At 35.1% G+C, this 26,433-nt stretch overlaps 1 protein-coding gene across 2 annotated transcripts in view; it reads left to right on the plus strand.

The window, feature by feature from the left end:
* FSTL5 (follistatin like 5) overlaps nt 1–26,433 on the plus strand; it is a 268,544-nt gene that overhangs the window by 66,885 nt on the left and 175,226 nt on the right. For both annotated transcript variants that reach the window (XM_005415567.2, XM_031066443.1), the window contains exon 4: nt 17,335–17,583. In XM_005415567.2, the coding sequence (XP_005415624.1) occupies nt 17,335–17,583 (249 nt within the window). The remainder of the gene's footprint in view (nt 1–17,334; nt 17,584–26,433) is intronic.

The following is a 26,433-nucleotide window of genomic DNA, read 5'->3' on the forward strand; positions in this document are numbered from 1 at the left end:
AGATGCCTAGCAAACAAAGCATGACGACAACTGTGGTACAGCAAAATATTTTTTTTGTGACAGGTTACTTTCCCTAATGAAATATTTAGCTTTACTATTAAAGACGTGCTTGAGCCTTTTTAAAGAACATATTTCATTCTTCCTCACCTTTTAGTTACTTCTCTTTTTAGATCAGTTTCTTACACTCTTTTTTTCATGTTGAGAATTTGCTTATTTTATTAGCTATTACTCTAAAGTACTCTAATTCTTATTCCTAGAATTGTTCACGGGATTATCTTACCATATATGGGGAACATGATAAAAAAAGATTAACAATACCTTGTAGACAACTTACAACTATTTTACTTTGGTTTTAACCTTTAGGTGTTATTTATATTTAATCTCTAGGCATGTTGCTCACTTGAAGGCAGCATAAAAAAAACTATTATGCAGAGACAGGATTTACCTGATGAATATACCAACTAATAAAACTTGGTGAAACACGATATTTCCTCCCTTCTGGTTTAAAGAAGAATCTATGAGTATTTGTCAAGTACTGTCAAAAAAGGTTGACTTAATAATGAGAAGAAGACCCTAATGGGCACAAGAGTAATTTAGATATTACTGAGGGATTGATTTTTTTTTAACACTAAAATATCCCTAAATTTTTTTTTCTACTTTTGTTACATTGCAAAGATGCAACAGCATTTGATATCCAAACAAAAAGTGTTGGAATTCTAGACTCAATAATCGAACATGTGAAAAGATTTTAGATCTTCTCTGTAGTGACCGGAGCACTGGATTTTTTGAAGCGCCTTTGATATGCTCACAAGTCCATTTTTATCATTCTAGTCTAATATTTTGATTTCAGAATGGTGATTTAATGAGAATGAACTTTTGTTCAAAATTTTAATGCTATTTTGTAAAAGAAAGTGAACTGTATTTGCAGAAGGAATATATGCAGTGGTTGATGCACCCTCCTTTTGCACAGTCCTTGCATCTCACACAAGAGATTTTTCAGGGAGAATTTTGGCAGCTGACTCACTTTTCTTTTTGAACTGGAATAGATGAGCTGTGACACCTTCCCCCAAATTTGTGCCCATTTCATAGAAACAAAGATCTCCATGAAAAATCTGCTCACTGCTTCTCGAAGGGATCTTTATGTTCTATATATTTAAAATTGCCTTTATTCTCAGGAACTATTTAATCATCAGTGGTTTGTACTTTGTCCATGCTAAATGTTGATGTTAATGTGGTCTGGATGTTGTTTTGCAGTTTTCCTTTTGATCCGTCAAAAATATTCTACTTAAAAAGGAAACTGAATCTGATTGCAACTTAAATGCGTAAATACACAGTTTTAAATTGGAGGTCTGTACAGAGAAATTTTATTAAGCTTGAATGTTTCCTCTTCTCTATGATTATTTGACTCCTCTACAGATCATCACCTCATTCTGAACCTAGCCTTCATCTGAAGAAATCCATAAGCATGCTGCTTTGTTAGATGCCAGTTTTTAGTTTTTGGAATTGTTTCTCATCTCCATATAAGTCTTATAGATACTATGTTTACAAACTATTCATTTCTCACATAGCGGGAATACAAAACAGATTTCAAAATTCATCCATTGTTTGTAAGAGTGTGAGTCAGATATGTTGGCCTAGGTGGACTCAAATACAGTCATCACTTTCTGTCACAATTTCCAGAATCACATAATAATGGATTTCATTATTGTTCTAACAGAGAGGTAAAAATAAATACAGAATAATAAAGCTACCTGCCAAAGCTTTTCACATTAAGCAACCTTTGATTGACTGAGCATAAAGGTGTGTTTGTAAATTGTGAATCTCAGAAAGAGAGAATTTTCTCTGTCATTGGAACAAATGAAAGGATAGTAGAAAGGAAAGAAAGTTTCTGGAGGGAAGAAAAAGGAAATGTTAGACCAGAACACCTTATTAGCCCCAAAAGATCCACTATCTGTTTTTTCAACTGTGGGAATGGGTGACAGTCACAGCAATAAAGCAGATTTTCTTGAGGAATGAGAGGAAAATAATTTATTTTTACCCTGCTACATTTCCATTTTATTTTTCAGAAAGTATAGCAGTATTAGGAAAAGCAGTGAGAGAGTTGCAGAATAACATCTTACTTTTTCTATTATAGAGAAGAATGCAAGTGTCCTTTGCTCTTTATGCTTCCCTGTTTAAGGACAAGCTATGTGTATTATATTAAAACATTCTTGAAAAATAGCTGTCAATAACAGCTTTTTTCACCTCATGTACTTTGTTTTCTCTTCTTCAGAATTACACACATTGCTATATATTTTGTACTGAGAACACAGTTCATGTCAGTATTTCATAAATTTAGTTGTGTAATAGCTTGGAATTCACGGTTTATAAAACAGTTAGGTATGTATACTAACATAGGGATATAGAGTTATATGCCTGATGATAGATGTTACCAAACCTATTCATAAAAAGCATTTTTTCAGTTTAGCCTCAGATTTTGTTGATGTTTATCCTTGAAAGTCTGTGTCAGCACCAGCATTAAACTAAATCTAGTTTTTAATGCTGTTTGAGTTAATTTTATGAGGCATTATGTAAGATGAATTATGCATTGTTTTATGCTCACTTGCAATGGTGTCTTTTAGAGTTTAGATTTCATTTTATTTCATTTCATAGTTTTATTTAACACTTGAATTGTCATGGCCTTGGGGTGTTCTACTGTTTTTGACTTCAGCTTAGGGTCTATAGACCTTCTATTTTCCTCCCATTTCTTCACAGGCCTGTAACAGCTTTTCTGCTTTGTTTTTACATCTGTTCTTCAGGGAAGCTACTTTTTCAACAAGATTGTTTCAGAATAGTTCAAGGTACAATAGTATCAGAAAAATAAACAGTGAGTTTGTTTAGATGACTATTTTCTAATGTTGCTCTTATTCTAGGGGGAATGTAGAAAATAGTCTTTTTGCACATTCCAGTCCTAATCACTAGTGTTTCTTTTAAGAACTACCACACTTGAGGGAATTAATCTTGCTCACAAAATTTCATGATCTCAAGAAACAATTGCCAAATCCCTTATGAATGCCTTTTTTTCCTTTTCTTAGTGTAGGAATTCATGCTATTCAAGGCCCAGAATTTACACCTGACTGAGTGAATGCCAAATTGGATTTTCATGGAACATATTAGGAAAGCTACGTAAAATAAGGTTCTAATGGAGAAGCAATAATGAAAACACACATCCTTGCTTTACTTTACACTGGTAAATTTATTTATTTATTTAGGTATGGAAGAGGAAAAACCCTGTTGTTCAATACAAGACCTCTGGGTTTTATGTTGTTTTGAAAACTGCTTACTTTATTTAGCTTTCTCATTTTCTTAGAAAAAACAGAAGTTGAACTATTTTCTGCATGATTGCTGAAAGCTTAAAGCAAGTGAACACAGAACCCTTGAATAACACAAACCAAAGTGGTGAGTTCAATTGAAATCTAGAACAGACGTTCTAAAAAACAGCAGGTTAAAATATGAATGGTTGATATTTTAGTCTTCAATTATTTCCCCTTTCTTATGTTATTGGCAAAGAAATGTGATGTCTTATGTATAGAAGGATATTCTTACCGTTGGAAAACATTTCTAATATCTTGGTATTGAAAACAAGTCATGGTGGACATGCAGATTATTACCACATTTGAAATCATAACACAGACATGTCTTTTTTCCAAATGCTTTGGCTGAATCAAGTAAACAAATGAAACCTGAAAATTTACTTTTTTTTTTAGCTGTGTTTTGTGTATGTCCTTAGGTGCAAACTTAGGAGCCAAAATCACGTGCTTAAGATTTTTCATTAATTTTTTCCTCTCTTTGTGTCTTCCATCAAATATAAGTTCATGACTGGAGAACTGGCTTCCCATGGTTTAGACAGGTATATTTTTCACTGGGTAATAAACTGTCTGGATGGCCAGGCCTGGATAGTGATGGTGCATGGAGTTGCATCCATTTGGTGGGTTGGTCACTGGCGAGATTCGCCAGAGCTCAGTATTTGGCTCAGACCTGTTCAGTATCTTTATTGATGATCTGGACGAGAGTGTTGAGTGCACCCTCAGCCAGTTTGCAGGTGACACCAAGGTGGGTGGGAATGTTGATCTGCTGGAGGGCAGGAAGGCTCTACAGAGGCCAAGACTTAAAAAGGCCAAGTGCTGGGTCCTGTGCCTGTGTCGCAGCAGCCCCGTGCAGTGCTACAGGCTTGTGGCAGAATGGCTGTGAAAAGGACCTGGGGGTGCTGGTTGAACACCAGCTAAACATGAGCTAGTGTGTGCCCAGGTGGCCAAAGGCCAGTGGCATCTTGGCTTGTATCAAGAATCATGTGGCCAGCAGGACCAGGCCATGATCATCCCCCCAGACTCAGGACTGGTGAGGGCACTCCTCAAATCCTGTTTTTAGTTTTGAGCCCCTCACTACAAGAAAGACTTTGAAGTTCTGCAATGTGTGTCCAGAAAAGGGCAGTGGAGCACAAGTCTGATGAGAACTGGCTGAGGGAGTTGGGGTTGTTTAGCCTGGAGAAAAGGAGGTTCAGAGGGGACCTTATCACTCTCTACAACTGCCTGAAAGAATGTTGTAAGTGGGGATTGGTTTCTTCCAAGTAAAAAGCAATAGGAAAAGAGGGAAAGGCTTCAAGTTGCATTTATGTGTGTTTGTTAGATTGGATATTAGAAAAAATTACTTCACTGAAAGAGCAGTCATTGGAACAAGCTGTCCAACAAAGTGTTAGAGTCGCCATACCTGAAAGTGTTCAAAAAACGTCGATGTGGCACTGGAGGACGTGTTTTATTGTTGAAGATGGCACTGTGGGGTTAACAGTTGGCCTCAGTGATCCTAAAAGTCTTTTCTAACCTTAATGATTCAATGGTTCTATGGAAAATTGATTTTTAAAACCATTACACTGTCTGTATTTTCTAGGTTGGTGATTATCCCTCTAGAAGCCTAAATTGGACTGAAGCTTCTTCCTCCCTCTCACATATTGGAATAAAGAAAATAAGCTGAAGTTAGCCAGAATTATCTTAAATATGAATTCAGATCTGAGATAGGAGTAGAGCTATTGCTGTTGACCTTTAGATTCTAAAACTGAAAATAAGGGAAAAAAAAGTAATACTTTATTCATCTGCTGTTTCTTATGGTGTGTATTGTCTTTTAAGGTGTCTCTTGGATATTGTTATGGGATTACACATTATTTTAAAATAAAAGGCAGTAAATAATGTCTGAGAAATTTTCAAGAAAGCACAATTTTAATTTTTTTATTGTGCTTTTTATTATAGCACAATATTAATAGATAATGTTAGAAAAAATACTCTATTTACTAAACTCTTCTTGTCAGTAGTTTTGTTACACATGTATTCAGTATGACGGCATGACTTCTCAGTTTTACGGTACTCGAGTTAAGCAAATGTCAAAATAAAGTGGCAAATAGTCCACTTAAAGCGGATAAAAAGGAACTGAAACAAACCAAGCAAAACCCAGACCTTGAAAGTCTGAAGAATTCAGTCATTAGCACTTGGAATGCTTTCTGTGTTAGCTGCAGGAATTTCACGGTACTGACACAACTTCAGATGGTGCACTTAACACTTTGCTAAATCATTTGCACATTTTTATCTGTTTCAGCATTGGAAATCTTCAGTTTCTCTTTTATCATAGCACACAGGTATCAAATTACAGGAAAATGTGCCTGGTTCTGAAAAAACAGTTCTACTTGACTGCAGTGCAGAATCCACAGAACATTTTTTTTCTTGCAGAGTTAATTTGTGGTGCTCTTGTGAGCAGAATATTACTGTCGAGACTTCTGCCTATTCAAAAAAGTTCTTCAAGAAGGGAAATGTGGGAAGGAAGGTCTTACAATTCTTGTGGGGATGAGAAGAGGAAGATAGAAATTCAGTACCTGCACATTGTCAAGCGTACATGCCCAGACGAAATCACTCCAATAAAGTTGTGTTTGAAAAAAATAGGCCATATACACTGATGAATATTGTTTAAACTACCTATTAAATTCAGGAGGAAAATGAAAAATAACTATAAAGCAAATATTAGCATTTTTTCAAGGTACTGGGCTTTTCCACCTCCTTTTCAAAAAAGGGGCAAGAGCTCCAGAAAGCTTTACATGCATTAAAATGCATTATCCGTGATTTCCCTGTTTTCTAGTAATTGTAGTGCTAACAGAATTCTGTGAAATTCATTTACAAATACATGTGCAGCAATGCTGTTAAAATGTCTTTTAGCTTTAGTTGAACATTGAAAAAGTGATCCAGGTTAAATTCTGTATGAACTAAAGAATAGGTTTAAAGACTCAACAAGAAGTTTGTCTTAGGCAGTATGATTGGAAATACACAAATGCTTAAATTCTTCAGAAATAGCTATGGCAGTTAATGGATTAAAATCCTTTAAATGTCATTCTTATTCCTACTTGTACTTGTTTTTCCCCCTAGACTGTAATACTGTGCTACTTCATGTGCATACAAAATGAAATTAAGACAGTAAAATAAGTTCTGCCATGACTTAAAATGGATTATATGAATGTTACCTTACAATGTAGTATTGAAAAGAAAATCATACAGTTATAATTCAGTCATGCTTGTGCATAAGGATAAATTTATAGTGTCAAGAGGTAAGTGTTTTATGGCAAACAAAGCCAGGGTCATTCCAGCAACTTTGAACTAATGAGTCATTTCACACAGATCTCATATAGGTTTGCTTGCTGTAAAGACAGTGTTTAAAAATAGAGGAAAATCTATTGTGAATTATAATTTCAGTCGTTCAACTAAACTGTTTATGGGTAAAACAATTGTAAAAATTTAGTTACAAAGGAATTGCTACTTTCAAAGGATTTGTGATTAAATATTTATTTCTGCTTCAATTAATAATTTAGGGTTGCCAAGCATAAACAGGCTTTGGTGACCTGAAATGACTTTCAATCCAGTTAATAAATAAAAACATATAGTAGCTCAAAATAGTTATTCCCATGGCAAGGTTTATTTCTCTTGTTATAAAGAGTTTTTTATGTCTGAAATTTATATCTGTGTATCTCATTTCGTAGATTTCTTGAAATTAGCTAAGAAAGTATGATGTGCAGCCACCTCTTTAACTTTATTAATGGGGGTGAAAGTTAGTCTTGCTTTTAGAAACTCCACATACAACAAGTATTGTAACAGGATTTTCATGTTATTTCATTTGAAATATTTCTGCACTTCAGTAGCTAAACCACTGAAACAACAGACAGGGCTTGGTAGCTGTGGTGACCAGAGGTTTCAGTTTAATACACTGCCATTTTCTGGGAAGAAATGTGACAGATGAACCAGAAAGTTATGCATTACTAGAAATGTTCTTGTAGACAGCACTCCATTGAATAGAAGTTTAAAATTATCTTTTATGTTTTTGTACAATTAGTACTGTAACTTGTATTTCTTAAATGCATAATAAGGATTATCTATTAATATAGCCCTAGATTGATTCTTATGTAGAATGCTGGTGGTTTTTCTCAAATTCTAATATTAATCTGTGAAAAAAGTTGTATTTTTCTCCATGTTTAGAAGGGCAATTTGTCACTAGACAGAAGTTATATCAACTAATACAAAAAACATGACTGTTGAAATATCTGACTAGAATTTTTCTTTCTGTTGAAAGCTAAATGCTTTCTCATTCATAAAGATATATATGGTTTTCTCATAAGATTGATTTTCCATGAAGTAGGCGAGAGGACTGTTTGTATATTGACTTTAGTTTGCTTTTACATATTTATTAGAAGAGAATAATCAATTCGATAGCAAACTATTTCCATAAAGACTACTGGATATAAAATTGAAACTGTGTTACTCAGGTTTAGCAGGAAAACTATACTTTATTCTCTTTTATTCCCTAGGAATTATATATCACAGAAAATATCTGTAGTCTAAGTACAGAAAAAATTTTCAGTAGTCACATTGCTTGATTGAATCACCTCACTCGGGCATTACTTTCTGTGAAAGTATCACTTAAATATTTGAGTGGACATCTCTGGTTTTTCAGGTATTTTTTAATAGACTTGCATAGATGTAGAAGTAATTCTAAACTGATTGCTTGAGTAGACTATTCTCATATGTCAAGATAAATATTTTTGATACTTTATTTTTCATATATTTTATTCTTTTCATAGAGCAATATTCTCTTCTTAAAGAGGTCTGGAAAAGCATTTTGCGTTTTTATGTTAATACCACTTCAATTTCAGTGTTTAGATTTTTCATATTTCTAGGTATTTTGGGTTAATTCTAACATCTTCAGAAAAAACTCCACAACTTTGCTGACTATATGGAGAAGATAGGATCAGTCCTGCTCTGAAAAAAAAAAAGATAAGAGGTGTATACACAGTGCATGGGACGCTGCATCAAATTAAGCTTACTTAACATGGCAAAATTAAGTCAGGAAAGTTCAAGCATAATTAAGATTATTTTCTTCTAGCAAAGTCTAGAGGGAAATACTATTTATAGAAACATTATTTTTAAAACTCCCTCTTATCGCTAGGGTATTTACCTTTTGTAGATTGCTTTTTGGGGAGCTTTTGGGGTTTTTTTGGTCTGTCGGTGTTTTGGTTTTTTTTTTTCCTTTCAGAATTACACACATGGGTCATTGGTGTCAAAGTTTGTTAGCTAAGTGTCTCTGAGACCTATACTTATGTATACAAGTGTGTAGTATTTTGCTGTTCTTTATGAAGGGCTTGGAAAGATCGTATCTCGCCTTAATAATCTTTACTTTTCCTGTGTTTATGTTTCACACATGTAAAAAAGATGGAAATTATTAGTATCTTACTGCTTTTGTAGAAGAAATTGCATGAGAAATTTCATATAAAAAAATATCATGATATTCTTCTAAATATATTTTTTTCTAAAATGTGCCACTGATTAAGAGTTTGGATTGCAGCACACACCCACATGCCCTTTGTGGGATTATTAATGCCTGGAAAATCTCTCAAAGCTCTCACAGTGTTCCTGTACTGGCTCTTTCTGTCATGAAAGCAGCCCACATAATACTCTCATTGGTGACCACAACAGTGCTGAGTTTAACACTGAGCATTCTTTAATAACATAAAGGCTTTTCTATTTCCACTCTGCCCCTCTGGAAGCAGCAAGCTGGGAGAAGACATGGCTGTAGGAGCTGGCCCAGACTGGCCAAAGGGCATCCCACTCCATAAAACATTCTGCCCACTAATACCAGCTGGGCAAAAGGAAGAGAACAGGCTGGGAGGGGAGAAATACTGGTGGTTAAGACATGGCCCTGTTACTTCTGCCATTTTCCAGAAGATGGCTGGGTATCTGCCTGCCAGTGGAAATTAATGAATGAATTCTTTACTGAATTCCCTCTGTATTCCTGTGACAGTGAGCAAGCAATCGGGTGGGCAGTATGTGGTATACAGGGCCAACCCACCACAGTTCCTTTGTAACAACTGGGAAAAAATGGGCAATGTAAAATTTGCTAGGAGCAAATGTTTCACATCAGTAAAACTGAAAATACTTGACATTTCTTTTTTAGCTTTCCTTGAACAGAATGATGCTGCTCTTTAACCATATGGTTTAGATGCTGCTCAATGTGTGTACTACTTTTCTAGTGCAGGTCCCTGGGGAAGGTGGCAGAAAGACATCACAGATTTATCTGTAAGAAGGGCTTTGAAGTTAAAAACTCCAACAAAACAGTGTTATTTCCATGTCTAACACAGGAATATAGAATAATATCTGGACTATGGTATGCTAGTTTTTACCATAGATAATTGAATTACCTATTTCATGACAGCTGCTTGATCAGGGATGAATAAATTTTCTCTTTATAATGTTGTTTCATACAGAAACATATTTAATCCCAAGGAAAGCCATATATAGCTATCAAGGAAACAATAGATTTTTACTATACTATTAGCTCAAAATGGACAAATGTGTTTTTCATGTGAAAAGTTTGCCAAAGAGGAATAATTAATATTATTGTGTGATATGGCAGTTAAACCTTGATTCTTGAAACTAAATGAGCCTTCCTAATTATAACTAAGTAAAAGGAAAATTCTAGTCAATAATTTACTCAAACTTTTGATTGTTTTGATCATTGTTGCTAAAACTTATTCGTTTGGCCTTAGAATAATAATAACAACAAAAAAAGGTTGTTTTGTCTGACTGAGAACTAAGCTAGCCCTTTGTGATATTCATAAACCCTTATTTCAAATAAGCTTAAAATGTTTGAAAGGTTGTTCAGACTATGACCTTTTCAAAACTGCTGTCACTATGATGCGCATTTCCTGCTCTTCCTGACATTGGGTGATATGTTTGGCAGAATAGAGGATTGCCTGCTGTGCTGCAATTGAAAAGCAATCAACCATTTGAATAAGGGTCCATGTATCTGTGATGAGGCAAACATGTAATTTGTTTCCTGCTTTGTGTTACAGAAACTCTTTTTGCCACTGGTTTGATGTTAAATGAATTATAAACATTTTTCAAAATAAAGATCATATGTGAGAAAGACAAGCACAGCTAATGCTAATCAGAGCTAAGGATTTAATTGAAAGTAATGAATTGCTGGCTTGAAACTGGTCAAAGACATCAGTGTATATTTACACTTAGAGCCAGCAGTGCTCTTAATCCAAATCTATTCAGCTGTTTGTGTCAGACCTGTGTGCATTTTCCATTCCCCTCGCGTAAGGCAAGTAGCATGTCTGGAGCCCACAGACCATTTTATAAATTTAATGGTCACTGCTCAAAGGTAAGGAGGGTGATTAATGGAGGAGATTTTTATGAGGTTCAATATTGTGCCCAAGAATCACTTCCTAGCAGTGAGAGAATTGGGCAACTCCTCCTTGGTTCCTGTGAGCATGAGGGCTGTGCTTGCCAGGAGAGTGATGTCACCTGAGGGAGCTTGCAGGTGAGGTGGCCCACAGGACCCTGCTGTGTGGGCACAGGGCAGAGCACTGCTCAGCACCACTGGGATGGTGACACTGAATTTGGTACGGGCAGAAATCTGAACAGGCACCTCACAGGAGGAAGGGCTCCCTAGTGGAGCTGTCACAGGCATTTGCTCTGATATCAAACAGGTGTTTCACAACCCTGTTAGTGACCAAGAAAGTTTACAGAGGCAAGGCAGGAACACGTGGAAATGCTTTGTAATTGCAGAAGGCAAGGGTCAGGCAGCTGCTGAGCTCCCTGATGTGGGCTCCTGGAGTGGAGCAAGCCTATAAGGGCGTTACTACGAGGATGAGAGAGGAGCAGGTGAAGGCTCTGGAAGGAAGGAAAAGTTTCTGCCAAATAAGCAAAAGAGGTTTTTGTGTAGTTCTGGTTGTATTGTAACTTCTCATTTTCTTATATGGTGTTTTTGTTCTTGTTCTTCAATTTCATTCAAGTAAAGGAGGTATGATTTGATTTTTCTCTTTTGTGAGGAACCTAAATTCTGTCAGTTTTGCTGAAGATGGCTTCTAAGTGCTGGCAAGAAGAACAAATTCATATGATCAAAGATGCTAACCTGACTGTTTCTCGCTGAAAGATGCACTTTTATGGGAGGTTTCAATATTTCAGGTTAATAGCTAGGCAATTCAGCATTTACAGATCTCCGTGATATTACTTGGTATTATTTTGTTCTCCTTTTTCTTACTGTAGTTTTGCAAATTAGTTCCTTTAAAAGCGTGGCACATTCTCCTAATTTGTTCCAACTTACCTTTATAGGGCAATAAGAAAGTCACTTTATTTGAATATAGAGTCCCTATTCTCCTAAGTGTATTTAGGCTTGACTTTTAAGGTTGATTAAATCCTGTACAGTCATAATGCCTGTGTCAATTTCTGTAAGTTGGTCCTCAGTGATAAATACTGAGTCCACCAGAAGATCTCAATCATGTTCTATGGAGGTGTAAATCTTTACAATACTTCCAGTGCCCCTACTGGGAAGGAAAGAGGAAAGGTAGATGTATGTCTGAGGGCAGAGGGGGAAGGCAGGGAAGAAGGAAGGAAAGGAGAGTGCAAGACCTGGCCAAAAACTTACTGTACACACAGGCAGAGTAGACTTTAGTATAAAGCACTGGACCTTACTTGGCTGGTGCTGAAAGAAAATCATGCCACAGGAAGATAATGGTGAGCCATGTGTATGATTTTCTTTCACTCCTGCAGGCAAGAGCAGGGCTGAGGGCTGTGAGCTGCAAGGGGCTATTTCTGGGGGCCGTGGGCTGCTGCTCCTCATCCTGCCCCTGCATGGCTGTGGGCCTTTTGTTTGTCCTTGCTTCCTACCCTCCCATCTTTGAGCTGCTAGTTCTCTTAAGTTTGTTAAGATATCCACTGTTATGTGGTGGAAATTCATTACTACAATTATTATATTGGCAAATTTTTGAACATTTTTTTTATTTACTCTCAAATAATCCACTCTTTTCTTTAAATTTTGTCCACTGCCCAAAATATTCCTAGCCAAAATAAAAAAATCTAAATTTCTGAAGAATTTAATATACCAAGAGTTCTGGATAATGAGTAGTGCAGATTTAGTGTCATGTTGAGTGAATGTAATTACAAGCTGTTCTGGCTAATGAAATAAAAGAATTGTTAAAGAACTGTTGCTAAAATGCTACAGTTCAAATATAGAAAAATCTAGAGCTTTAATATTTATGAGCAGATTCTCACAGGTCATACTGGGGTCTTGCTCAGTGTTAATGCCCTACAAGTCTTAATGGTAGGTGGTGAAAAATCTGATTTGCTTCTAAAACCTAAGACTACACTGAGCACTTACTAACACAAGGATTACAGTCTTGGTTGGGCCTTTCATAGATAGTGTATTAAGCAAAGGTACAGCTGTAGAGGTGGAATTGTAATTTACAGAATGGTTTCAAGTAGAAGAGGGGGGAATGGGACCACAGGTCTTTTGACCCTGGAAATTACCATTAGTTATTTGCACACAAAATATCATTGAATTGTCTTGAAAAGTAGCTACCGCTTTGTTTTTCATGACATGTGGGTGAATGCAGCAAGTTAGGAAAGAAGCCATAAATGTAAATTATGTTGTTAGGGAAGTAAGAAAACAGTCTGAGTTTGTGAGAGAATGCTCAGCACACAGAAAGCCTGTGTGTGTGTGTGTGTGTGTGTTCCAGCTCTAGACCAACTGTAGAACATGGTGATTCATACTCCCATGAATTTCCCAAGTTTCGCTCTGCAATGTTTCTCTAAACTGATTCGATAAAAGGATGAAGTATCTGTATGTATTTCTGTGAGTCTTTAGCATGCTAAAACATCAGCTTAATTCCCAGATGTAAATGAATCACACTGTGACCTACAACTTGCTCAGCTATGGATGCTGTTGAAGTATCCTTTAAATAGGCAGCCTGTATGAGGAATGCCAACTGGAAACTTGAAACTGTATTTATTAAATTTTTTTTTAAGTTAAACCTATTTTACTTTATCTACTGTCTAAAAATAAAAACTTCTGCCCTTCTATTTGGTATCTGTTTAGAGTTTTAAATTTCAAGAGGATCTGAAAAATCCTGTGTGACTGCTTTGACTGTTTTGGGTGTAGTACATTTTTAGTGATAGTTCTTAAAGTGAGATTTTTTTTTTTAGACTTAAGGCTGTGATAATTTGAATATTTCTTGACTTATTTTCAGATGGAACTAAGTACATTTTGTTTCCTGTAGTACTTTAGATCCTCTCAAAATGTGTAAATATAGTACTTTTTTTAGCTGAAAAATCAGAGTTCATAACTCATATTGGGTACATGCTTCCCTGTTTTTGTGTTGTGGCATTTGACTAAGGTAGACTTGCCTATCATCACATAAACAATAACAGTTCCTGGAAAAATATTTGCATTCATGGCTAGATTATTTGTCATCCCAAATTACTGGCTTTCAGTCTCTTAATATTGAATATGCTGCTTTCCTTCTCAACTAAATTACTGAATTATATCTAAATATGGCATCCTAAGTTCTTCTCAGACAGATTTACTTTCTAAAATGTGTGCTTAGATAGAACAACAACCTTCTGAAACACTGTGTTTGTGATGATGATGGTCTCCTGAATGGGTGCTGCACCCTAAGCAAGTTCATGCTAGAAGACTTAGCTACACTGACATTCAAGAAACCCAACGAAACAACTAAAAAAATCCCCTAAAAAACCCCAACAAACTGAAAAAACCCTCATCTGTTATCAAGGTATCATAAGTATACCTCCAATAATAATATATTCAGGAACGAATAGTAATAGTGTCACTTTCCTGATGGTGACTGACATAGTCAGCCATTCATGGATGGGCTGCATGTCACAGCCCACGTTGGTTTAAAATGTGGTTTCTTTTTTGTTAATGGCAAGATTCCTGTGGCTTAGTAGCAGTTCTATTCCAAGATTAAAATTACGAAGTACCTTTTTTGGAAAAAAATATCAAATTATAGATTTGCCAAATATAGTGATTCTTGCAATTTGGCCTTGAGCAGTGAAAAGCAGCAGAAATTGGTTTTACTTAAGCTGGGTTTTGGTTGTTAATTTTTTTTTTAACTTATATCTCGATCCATTTCTTGGTATTCCTGTAGAAACCTCTTTAGATTGATTTGTTTACATTTTCATAAGTAGGTGCATATTTAATTCAAATTTATGGTTGTAAGCATTTTGTCACCTGTTTTGGAATTGCATGGATTTAATTTATTTCTTTGCTGTGAGTGATCTGGTAATCTGGTAACCACAGTTTGGTGGAATGCTTCAGAGTACATTTCTAAGTGTTTTTTCTTAAATATGTACTGTAAACACCACACAGCTGCTCCTTCTCTGGGCAGAACAGTACCTGTTAAACATACTAAAACTTATGGCTACAACATAATGCTGACTGAAGGCTTTAGATTGTATCTGGAGAAACCTCTCTTGAGGTTAGTGGGAATTTTACCACAGACTTCAGTTGAAGGAGTTGCATATGCAGTGATGTATGCAAATTTATGTATTGTTTTGGAGTAGTTAACGGTGTAAAAAGAAGACATTTATAAAACATTTCATAATAAATACTGTTTTTCATTAAGGCAGAAAAGTTGCTTGTTTATTGCTGTACATAATTGGTATATGTTGACAAATACCAATATTATAAATATCAATATATGTAATGTAAATTATTCTCCCTTATCGGAAAGAAGGTATTTTGCATTCAGACATCAGATTCAATTATAGTGCTAAGATGAAGTCCCGAGAGAAGTATTAAATGAGTTCTATTTTCATAACATACAGCACAGTATATTTTTGAGTCATCACACACCTCTCAATAATTCAGAGCAGTTGTCAGATATGTTCTGAGATCTTTATCTTCAGTTCAGAAAGCATAAATAATAATGGTTTATGTACTTTGTCCTCAAACTGTAACAATTCCATCACTTCAAAGAAGTTCTTACATTCTGTAATGTGAATACGTGACCTGTGCTGTAAAGCACTCTTGGGTATTCCAAGGCTTTGCCTGAGCTTAGCTTTAGTATAAGGAAATAGGGAAATTTGGTTTACGTTATTTTCTGTCAGTCCACGTCTGTTGCTTATGTATGGTGGTGATACATTGGCACAAGGAGGAATACTTTGAAAAACTTACGGGAAAAATTTAATGTTGAATTGGATTTTCCTGTTTCAAGTCATTTTGGTGCGTGAGCAGGTAAACCCACCATCAGTTGGGTCTTTACATGTGTATAAAAATCACTGTGGCTTAGTTATACCTGCCATACAACATCTGAGGTGAATATGTAGTCCTCTCAACTTTGTGCTGAAATTGTTACCAAGTAATATAGTGAAAACATGTCATTAGAGCCAAATTTCATGGTTGTGTGCTTTCTGTAGTACATTTGTCTAGAAAATTTGTGCTGTGTGAGAAAGCAAGAAATCAAAGCATGGTTGTCTGATAGACCCATAAGCTTCAGAAGAAAAAGTGGTGAGATTTTATATCTGCCGCTGAAGTGAAGAACATAAATTCTCAGTGGCTTGAAGAAATGTACTTCAAGCTATTGTATTGACATATTAACATTTCGCTATGGAAAATGAATCTAGAATGATCAAATTACTACCAAATTATGCATTGTAATTTGCTTCTTCATGCTATTTTTATATGGGTTAGCCAAGGATGGATTCAGCTAGGATGTGAGGATAAGGAAAGTATTGCAAGGCATTAGAATAACAGGTGTTTGTTCTGGACATTGGGAATACAAAGCGAGAGAATAAAATTAAGTAGCTGTGAAGGGCAGTGTCTATTCCTGCATTTGGAGGCATTTTAGTATTTTTATACATACTTTATGACACAACTAGGTTATCAGAAAACCTATTTATTGATAATCGCAATTACAATTCTGCTTTCATATTCGCATTGTTTTCACATCGTTCACTTTCTCTTGCCAAGAAACCATAGTTAGTTCTATGGCAGTCAAAATGGAAACTGGGCATATAATAAGGAAATATTACTGTGCACTGAACTTCCCCTTTCACCATGAGATCTACTACTGACAACAGTGTTTATCTTACATGGTGGCAGCAGCACTTTTAGGATAGAAAGCAGATGGCTTTGGTAGCCTAATGTAGACAATCCGTTTCCTTATTCTAGGAGCAGAAGGAACTGAAAATTGTGGCCAGCAGAAACTCCTCTATTTCTTAAAGCTCTGTTTGCCATCCAAATCACATTTATCATAATTGAAATAACACTTAGAGGTTCCTGTGACTCCTTCTAGCCACCATTCATTTGATATATCAGTCCTGCTCCTCTATGCTCTGTTTCCTGAAATGTCATTGTAATGCCACCACAGAGGTTTTGTCATTTTTTTGTTTTTAAATTCTCCATATTGATTCAGAGCCCTGATTCCGCTTTAGTTATTCTCATGGATCAGTCTCAATGTGTAAATGTCCATTTTATCTCCTTGTCAGAGTTTGTGGCGTTTCTGGACAATGCTATTAATCACATGGTTTAGATTTAGGTAGTCTTGCAAAGGAGCAGAGTTAGATTCAATCCTTATGGGTCCCTTCCAATTTGAGACCAATCCTATGGTATGAATTCTAGAGAATACATTGTTCTATTGCATGCAACAGTATAGCAATCTTAAGGTGACAAACTTCAATATACATTGAAAAAGTAATGATTTACTATGAATTTTTTTAATTAAGAGTAACTTTTGTTACTATATCTTGCTCTAAATTGCAGTTAGCCTATGACAGTGATTAGAGGTATAAAAAATCATCATAAAGAGACTAAATTTTTTTAACATCAGGCCGACCTATGTTTAATATTAGTCAAGGATGTAACAAAAGAGTCACTTCATTTACTCAAATCAATCCTTTTTGTACCTTGCATGCAATTAAGGAAAATGTAGTTATTAAATAAAAACCTTCTTTTTTTTTTCTTTTTTTAAAGGGTATTTTGGTCAGGATGGCCATTTTGGATCATGTGAAAACAAGTACTGTGGTCTGGGCAGGCACTGTGTTGTGAATGGGAAGACTGGCCAAGCTGAGTGTCTGTGCATGGAGCACTGCAAGCCACATTACAAACCTGTGTGTGGGTCTGATGGAGAATTCTATGAAAACCACTGTGAAGTGCACAGAGCTGCCTGTCTGAAAAAGCAAAAGATCACCATTGTACACAATGAAGATTGTTTCTTTAAAGGTAAGCATGGCTGAGCAATATCTGGAATATTGCTATCGGGTATGTGTTTTCAAGCTGTTCAATTAAATCTCTATAGCCTCTGCACTGAGTGTACAGTGAATAAATGACTTGAAATATTAATACAGTAAGGATTGCACTCCAGAGATACCTTATGGATTTTTTTTCTTTTGTTTATACTGAATGCTCTAGGCGTTTAACCTGAATAAACCAGTTGTCTCTTAGAAACTAATCTATGGCAGCTTGCCTTACAAATGTGGTTGCTGACCTCATTCATCTAAATGTACTTATATCCCAGAGCCTGAAGGATGTTAATCTTTGTTGCAGGAAAAAACAGAATTTAGGATTTCAGAGGAGTTTTGGAAGGTTGCAGGAGCTGTGCTTATATTTGGTGTTGAAGTTGATAGATCAGCAGCTTGTTCATGGCTAAATGGGTCTTTCTTCCTTTGAATTTGCATAATGAAAAGTTTACTTCTGTACTCATCAAAGCGTGCCAGATTAGTTACTTTTTAATCTTTTGAGTGCTGAGATACCAGCTTGAATTCTGAGAGCTACACCTTATGCTAATCATTTTAGGCTGACAATGTCAACAATTGCAACATGCTCTTTTTTTTTGTATAATTTGAGCACACCTTGCAGATTTCTGGAACTCTGACAGTGCAGAATTTGAATATTTGTGAGTACTTTGACAGATTTTGAGTGTGTTTTCACTGGTTAAAAGAAGGTGGATGGCTTTGGTGGGAGGGGAAATTTTTTTAATAAGGCCCTTTTTTATTAGTCTTTTTAGTGCTTCCTGAAAACATGATAAACTCAGCAAGTTCATAAAAAATGCTGAGGTACAGGTATCCATAGGTTAAACTGGGGGTGTGGAAATCTTCTAACAGGAATCCATATATACGTAATAGCAAAAGTTTAACTTTGTTCAAAACTAGCTGTGGACGCCGTATGAAATGGATACATCATCACAATATATAGGCCTTAAGTACGTAGCATGTGTTCTGAGGTAGTGGAAAATAAAAATGGGATTCTAGGGGTATAACATATAGTGCTTGTGGGGAATGGTTTGTGCATTAAGAACAAAACATGAATGCTTCCATCTTAACAATCACAATCTCTTTAAAAAAAGAAAACAACTTTGATGATGCAGTACTCTGGTAGAAGAAATGACAGTATAAAACCACAGAATGTTTAAATTTAGGGGGCTAATTTCAGTTTTTTAGTATGGTGTATACAGCAGAAATAATTTCAGAGCATATGTGGGAAAAAATTATAGCATTGCTACATTTTTTCATCTTAGAGAGATTTATTTATGGAAATGAGACAGTACTTCAGGTAGAAATACAATCCAAAGGTTGCCTTAAGTTTTGTTAGCTCATCTTTATGTTTTAAATTCACCATGCTTCTTTCACACTTGTTGTTGTGGACAATGGAGTATCTGGATGATGTTCAACTTTAGACACCTAATTTAAATGCTGGATTAAAAAAGTTAAAAAGTAGGTTTTTCCTTTAGTCAATTACAGTCTTTAGCAAAGAACTAGGATATCTGACTGGCTTTGTCTGAGATGCCTTCTGAAAACTGTAATTTATCAAGATACTCAAGTTCTCTAGTTTGGGCTAGAACTACATGCCTAAAAATAATGTAAAATATTTCATTTCCTTCTTTTTCATCTTACGTTGACTTCAGTAGTGTTAAATGTATGAGATGTTATTATAATATAACTGAGAACAGTTATATTATATATATTATTATATATTATTATATATTATAATAACTGAAAACAGTTATTTTTCGTTATCTTATTTCATATATATGGGCTTTATCAATCTGAATTTCTTCTATGTTAACTTCACCTGCTTCAGTGCTGTAGTAGAGCACAGGGCTGGTAAAGCATTGTTGTCTTTTGTGGCTATCTTCCAGCATCTCCTGTCTTTTGTGAGTATCTTCCAACATCCACTATATCTATATGGTAATGGAGGCAGAATATTTTTATATGATTTCTTCAAGCTATTTTTATATGATTTCTTTCTTTACAAAACGTTTCTAAGCGAACCACTAGTAGATTGCCTTCAATAAAGCTGAAGGTTCTGCCAGTTACAGGTCAAAAATGTTAAAAAGCTAATAGGAAAAACCCCTTAAGAGTGCTCCTCCTGGATAGAGAAGGTGAACCCCATCACTACTGATGGTGTCACAAAGGCACTGCCACATGTCCTCCTTGTTGTTTAGCTGATATCCTCCAGCGCAAGGGATCTCATTTCAAGGAGCTTCTTCTGAGACCATAAAAAATCAAAGATCAGAAAACAAATATTCTGAGTGCTTTGTTTAGGCTTTCACAAAATCCTTTAGAAGGGGCTAGTCTGAACTGGGGAAGGGTGTGAGGGCAAAGGAGTGCCTGCAAGATGCTGTTACATGATAAGTCAGTCACTGTCAACAATGACTATGTAAAGACAGCAGTTAAGTATTTTTAATTTCTGGTTCATTGCTAATCATTGATTTTCAGATCAAACTACTGTGTACTTAGCTGCTTTTTTTTTTTTGGTGTATTTTATCTCTAACAAGGCCATGCTTTGAGGTATTTGTGCTTCATAATCCTCATACTGGGTTCTCTGTTTTCCCCTCTTCAGGGGGAAATATTTCTTGATGAAGAAATTTTAAGTTTTAGATTGGGTATGGAGCTCAAGATGAGAGGAGCTGAGAAAGACACCTTATTTAAATGAGTAAGCTTACCAGAAAACACTAGTATTCTGTGTCTGGAGAACAAAATTTTAGAAGCTAATGTTCTATATACCTAATTAACATTATAATAGTAGCTAGGTAGCTATAGTTATTTGAATAATACATCTTGTAACCAAATGATTTATAGTTGATCTCAAACATCATGAGTTCTACTTAATGGTTTGAAAATTGCCCTTTTAAACACTTACATGCTAAGTGGAATTTAAAGATTGCCTTGCTAAATGAAAGAGATCTTTGGCTTATGTGTTGAAAGTCCATTAAAATCACTGAGAAATGTGTGTCTTAGCTAAGCTGTGCATAGAACACAGACAAAAAGCATGGAGGCCTTCAGAGAGAGCAATTTCTGAAACATTTGATAAATACATTTTGAGGTAGTGAAAGCTGTGTCAAAGCTGTACTCTGCTGACATGCTATTTTTTTAAATTAAAACTTTAAATTCTGATGCATTGCGTGCTTTATATTGTAGCTTATTTATTTCCAGATTCATTGGACTACTTCCTTTTTCCCTTTTTTTTCCTTTTCACTTGCTATATTTATTTCTTCACATCAAATTAAATAACACCTTTTTCTGAAATATGCGTGGGACACATGCAAAACAGTAACTGAAGTTGAAAGTTTTTCCTTGATGATTGAGACTGGTATGCAAATGTTACATTTTTCACACAGATCAAGATAATGGCCATACTAAATTAGAAATTACTTTTCCTCCACTCCTGTAATTATTCCCTCAGTTACTTATTGGCATGTCATGATGCATCAGACACTGAACGATTTTTCCTACTGGCTTGGTTAGATGTTTAGATGCCAACTGTGACCCTGAGAATTAGTCAATAAACTGTCTCAATTTCTTCTCATATAGATGCAAAATGAATTCCACAGAGAAGTTAATTACTTATAATCTCCTTTTCTATGAATTTAAATTAGGAGTGTTTTGTATACCTGTAGAGTCCTCTATTTCCCTCTGATCAAGTCCAGTGTCCTGTAACTGGATGTTAGAGAATGAAAATTCTGCTATCATTTTCTGAGGAGCTCTCAAGCCTGAATGATCTAAAAAATGTAAAATATTTAAGATTATTCTAATGAGAGATTAAAAACTTTCCATGACAAATTCATCTTGTATTTTCTATGCACCTGAGCTTCTTGTGTATATTACATTACATTATATTTATTTCCATGCAGTGATACACTCAGTCATTATAGCAAATGGCAATTTGCTTTGAATCTTCAGGAATGTAGCAAATGCTCCTATATACTTTGAATTTTATAGAATAATGTAGAATAAAGTTGACTTCATATGTAAACTTTTTACTTTTCTGTAGCTTCTGTGATGTCCTTGTGATACTAGCATTATTTTAAACTCTTATATTTCTTTTTTTTGGTCTGTTTGTAATTTGGTAAATATTTTCATCTGTTAACAAGTCTGTGGGCTTCAGATTTCTTACTACTCTTACTAAAATATCTAGATATCTAAAGACTGCTATGGCATTTGCTTTTCCCCTGAGTGTTCCTGAAAGACGAAGTAGAAACATAGGTTGGAAAGCTTGCTCCCAATACTAAGTTGTTCAGAGAAGAGGATGAGAGCTGGCTGTGAAACTGACTTTCAAACTACTTATTCAAAATAAGTACGAGGAAACTGGAAAAAGTTCAGAAAACATTAGCGGGAATGACCAAAAATAGTAAATGGCTGAAAAAAGATGTGAAGGTGTCTTACAAAATCATCAGGGCAACCTGAGAGTGGATGTGAGTAGGCTGCCTTGTATGCCATGAAAAGAAATAAAAATTGTGAAATAAGAAAGCAGAAACAAATTCAGAGCAAGCTTTTTTGTGTTTGACATACAGCAGATCCTGTGAGTAAAAGCTACAGAGGATTTCAGCAGCAGACTGTAAATACTAGGGAAAAGCCTATAGGCTTTCTTTCTTTTTGAAGAGGGCTGGGGGAATTAGTTAAAGTGAACTAAGTACTAACTATCCCACAGAAAAGATTTAGGATACCTATCTAGCCTCTACAGTGACTTCCACAAGATTAGTTCAAAGATTGTGCTTCTAAAATTTTTGTTTGTGTTTGATTTATGCCCTAGGTGATCTTAGATTGGTTCTTAAAATATTGGCGCATGAATTTAGAAGCACTGGCATTTATTTAATCTTACCTGATGTTCATATAATTCAAAAGCAAGCATATAAGGCTCTGTCATTTTACCAATTTCACTTCTAGAAATATTTCATCTTGTCTTTTATATAAATCTTAAAGACATTATTTAAGTTTGATCATTAGCCATCTTTCAAAAGAAATTAGGGTATGTTAATCTGAATCTCAATCCAGTGTTCTCATTGCAAAAGAACTTTTTTCTAAGCTGTATTTGCTTTTTTACTTTGACTATCAGTTGGCTTCTCTGTTGAAGTTCTCAAACACATCATTATTACATTCTTTCTAAAAGCCTGAATTTCTGCATATAACATCACCCTTAAGGTTGCTGCCAATAAAGTGTCAAGCTTCAGTTATCACTCCAGAAGTATGTTCAACACAAGCTGTATTGTGAAAAGAAATCTGAAAAAATCTTTCAGAACTCGAAGTTTTAGCTTGATCTTGAAACATTTTATAGCATATAGGAATTATTAGACTTAGATTACTAATCCAGCCTATAATCTACATATCTTCCCTTTAGTGCAACACTTAAGAAAATATTAAATCCTGAATTCCTGCAGAGAAAACATTACTAATTTCACATTCACAGAGTGGTAAAAATCACTGTTAATGGCTGTTGTGGTACTTCTTTCAGCACTTTGTTGGAAAGTGGTGCTCTAACCAATAGAAAGCTGGGTCTTTTTAATACGCTTTGAAACCATGCTAAATATTAGCACTGTGCCTCTACTCTGCTTTCCCCACGCAGTTCATTTTCCTGAGTTGCACTGCTCATGAGACTTGGGAAACTGCTGGTTTTTCCTCCAATATCTATGCAAGATTTGTCTCAAATATCTCTCCTAAATTCCCCAGTGTTACCTTAAATTGCTCAAACTAACTGGCAGGAGAGGCCAACATATGTAATATCTGCTACTAGATCTGCAGAGTGAAGCTAAATTCAAGGTATTTATGAGAACATGCATATAAGAAGCTTAATTTAAAAACTGAACATGCAACATTCCCTGATTCACTGCTGTTGGTGATATTGTATATCTTTGCAGCTAAAGTCTTGAACTCTGCTCTCTCTTTCCTCCTTTGCATTGAATTCAAACCTCTGAAATGTTGGATGGGGCAGTGACAATGGGGCAACTCCTAAAACATGTTATGAATATAGATTTTGCTTTTATTGCCTGGATAAAGATATACTGCAAAGACATCAGTGTCTGAAACACTCCCAGTCTTTGTGTATCAATGCCTGCAATTCTGGGATAAATCTATTAATCAGCTCTAACCTATTATGTATTCTACATTCACATAGTGATGAAGAATTAGTTAAAGTTCTCTAGCTAATCTCTGTACAAACATAATGAAGTTTAAAATTTCTTGTAAGGTCATCACTGCTGTTTGATACCACACAAAGAAGTGGGTCTATGGATATCACAGACTTTCACTGGTAGAAAATTTAAAAACTCTTAGTTTTTCCAGTAATGATGTTGAATCTCTGCAAGGAAGCTGTATTAACCTGAAAGCTGCATTCTCAAGTCTCTGCCAAGTCACTGAATCAGCCAACCAACATTGTAAAGTCTTCTTCCTTGGAGATATTAAAAGTCTGACTGGATGTGGTCCTGGGCAAACAGCTCTAGGTGGCCCTTCTTGAGCAGGGGAGCAGCACCAGATAATTTCTTATGGTTTCCTTCAACCTCAACCATTCTGTGGTTAAATGTCTCTGAAAAAAACATCTTTACTTATACACCTTCAGCCAGATTTTGAAGAAACAGAATGTAGCTCATGGTGCTAAAATTCAGTAGTTTCTGGTACTGCTGAGGAAGAATTGGAGAGATCAGAGGAGGAGAAACAGAAGTAGAGTTCTGGCAAAGTGTAATCAGTGGACAGAGTTTTGCTGGTGCCCTCCTTTCAAACCTGGTAACTTGGGCTTGTGGATAGGGCAGTGCCACTCACAGGATAGAATATTCTTTGCTCTCCTGCTTTTTCGATACTGTCAGAAAATTGTTGTTGTGTTGCTAGCAGTACAAGGATTGTACAGGTATGATTCAAATCATGCCTCAATTTCCGTGCTCAAATAGCCTTTATAAAAATTTTGGGAAAAGGCAAAAAAAACTCCACTACACAATTTTTTTTGTGGCATTCTAAAATAAGTGTTGTTAGTGCCTAGTATTGAGGATAGCAAATGTTTTTAAAATTGGAAGAAAACAGGTAACAGTAGTGCACAGTGTAGTGACAAAATGGCTGCTTGTACTTCAAAATAATTAAATAATTATTTTTTACTATCAAATTGGTGGTATGGGATATTGAAAATTATTATGCAATAAATCAAACTAAATGTTTTGTCATAAATTTATAGTAAATAAAGGAAGTCTTGTATTCAGGCAGACATTTAAGTGAGAAACATAATTTTTTAGGTTTAGAGTAAGTACAAAGTCTTAAACTACTGAACATGGTTGGTCTGATGGAAACTTTAAAAAGTTCTAATTAAATAATGTCAGAGTTACCATTAATTCTTGTAGGAAATTTTTCTGATGGAACATATTGTTGGCCTTTAAAAATCATTAGCAGTTGGATACATATACAAGGCATTGGCATGATATTTGTAATTCAAGTTGGCCAGTATATGGTATCCCAACTTAAAAAAAGCCATAGCTTCTTTTACAAAATCTGAATATTTTGAAGAAAAGTAGGCCTGCAAAAATGATATTTAATTTCCATTTCTGGCTCTAGTAGCTAATAATGGATGGAGTAAGTAAATTTACAGTGGATAAAACCTGTAAGTTAAAAGCTTTCTCTTGTGGTTTGCCATTTAGCCTCTTTTAATATGGAATGGTCAGTGAGGTTTACAGGAAACTAAACTAGAAATGTAGCATTGCATTTTCAAGCTTATTTGCTTGTTTGTACTCTGTAGCATCCTAGTGAAACCTGAGAAATGAAATTGGTTTAAAGAAACTTAATATACTCAGTTCACACTAGCTAGTTTAGGCAAATTGTCAATATCTGTAAATATTTTTCAACTGTATATTTTTTCAACTTTCTTGGAATCTAATTGTGCAGAATAGAAGTAATGAAATGCAACAGACAGATGCTTCCAAATTACATTTCTTAGTAGATTGCTACCTAGATGACTTCCAGTTTTTCCTTTTGATTTGTGTCATCTTGTGGCAAGAAAACAAAGAAAGCTTCAGCCGCCATGCTTGTGATGGCAGCTATCATGTTATTATTATGTTTTTAATTTTTAAAGTCATAGTATGAACATGTATTAGAAGCAACTAGAAAATAAGTAGCTGTAAGCGCTTTCTAAAGAAGATGATTTGGGCAGCATACTCTGTCAATTGTGTCATAGACAGGCAAATAAAATAAATAGTGACATGATTTTGATGAACATTGTATATAATCTATTTGCTGCCAGGACTTAGCAGTTTTGATATAGCTTAGTTTAAAAACAAAAGTATTTATACCACTGTAGCCAGACTTTATACTGTTACTTCTGTAACAGAGAACATTGCAAGCAGAAGATAATAATTGAAAGTTGGATGGAGACCTATAATCAGTGATTCAATTACAGCACTTTTTGGTCATGGAATTGTTGATTATACAATACTTTTGACATGAACTGCAATTAAAATAGATTATATTGAACTGCAATTAAAGTAGATTATATAATCTCAGACTTTATCCTGAGATTAAAAGAAAAGGTGGCTCATATTTAAATTTATATAGAATGGTCCAAAGAATTCTCCAGCTGAAACTGATTTTAAAGGATTAATTTCAGAAAATCAAAATAGTTAATTTTTGCCTCATTCTAGTTTATTTTTCTTCTTGTTTGGCTCTGACCTTCTCCCTTTTGCTGTCATTGAAACCAGATCTTTGTTACTGATTATTTATAATAATTTATATGAAATTTATAAAGTTTGTATTATTTGAAGTTTTTACTTTTTATGAAGAAACTAGTCTTTCTCATTGGCCTTAGTAAATGTACTTCTCCTGATAC

The sequence above is a fragment of the Geospiza fortis genome, unplaced genomic scaffold, assembly GCF_000277835.1.
Source record: "Geospiza fortis unplaced genomic scaffold, GeoFor_1.0 scaffold40, whole genome shotgun sequence".
Lineage (NCBI taxonomy): Eukaryota > Metazoa > Chordata > Aves > Passeriformes > Thraupidae > Geospiza > Geospiza fortis.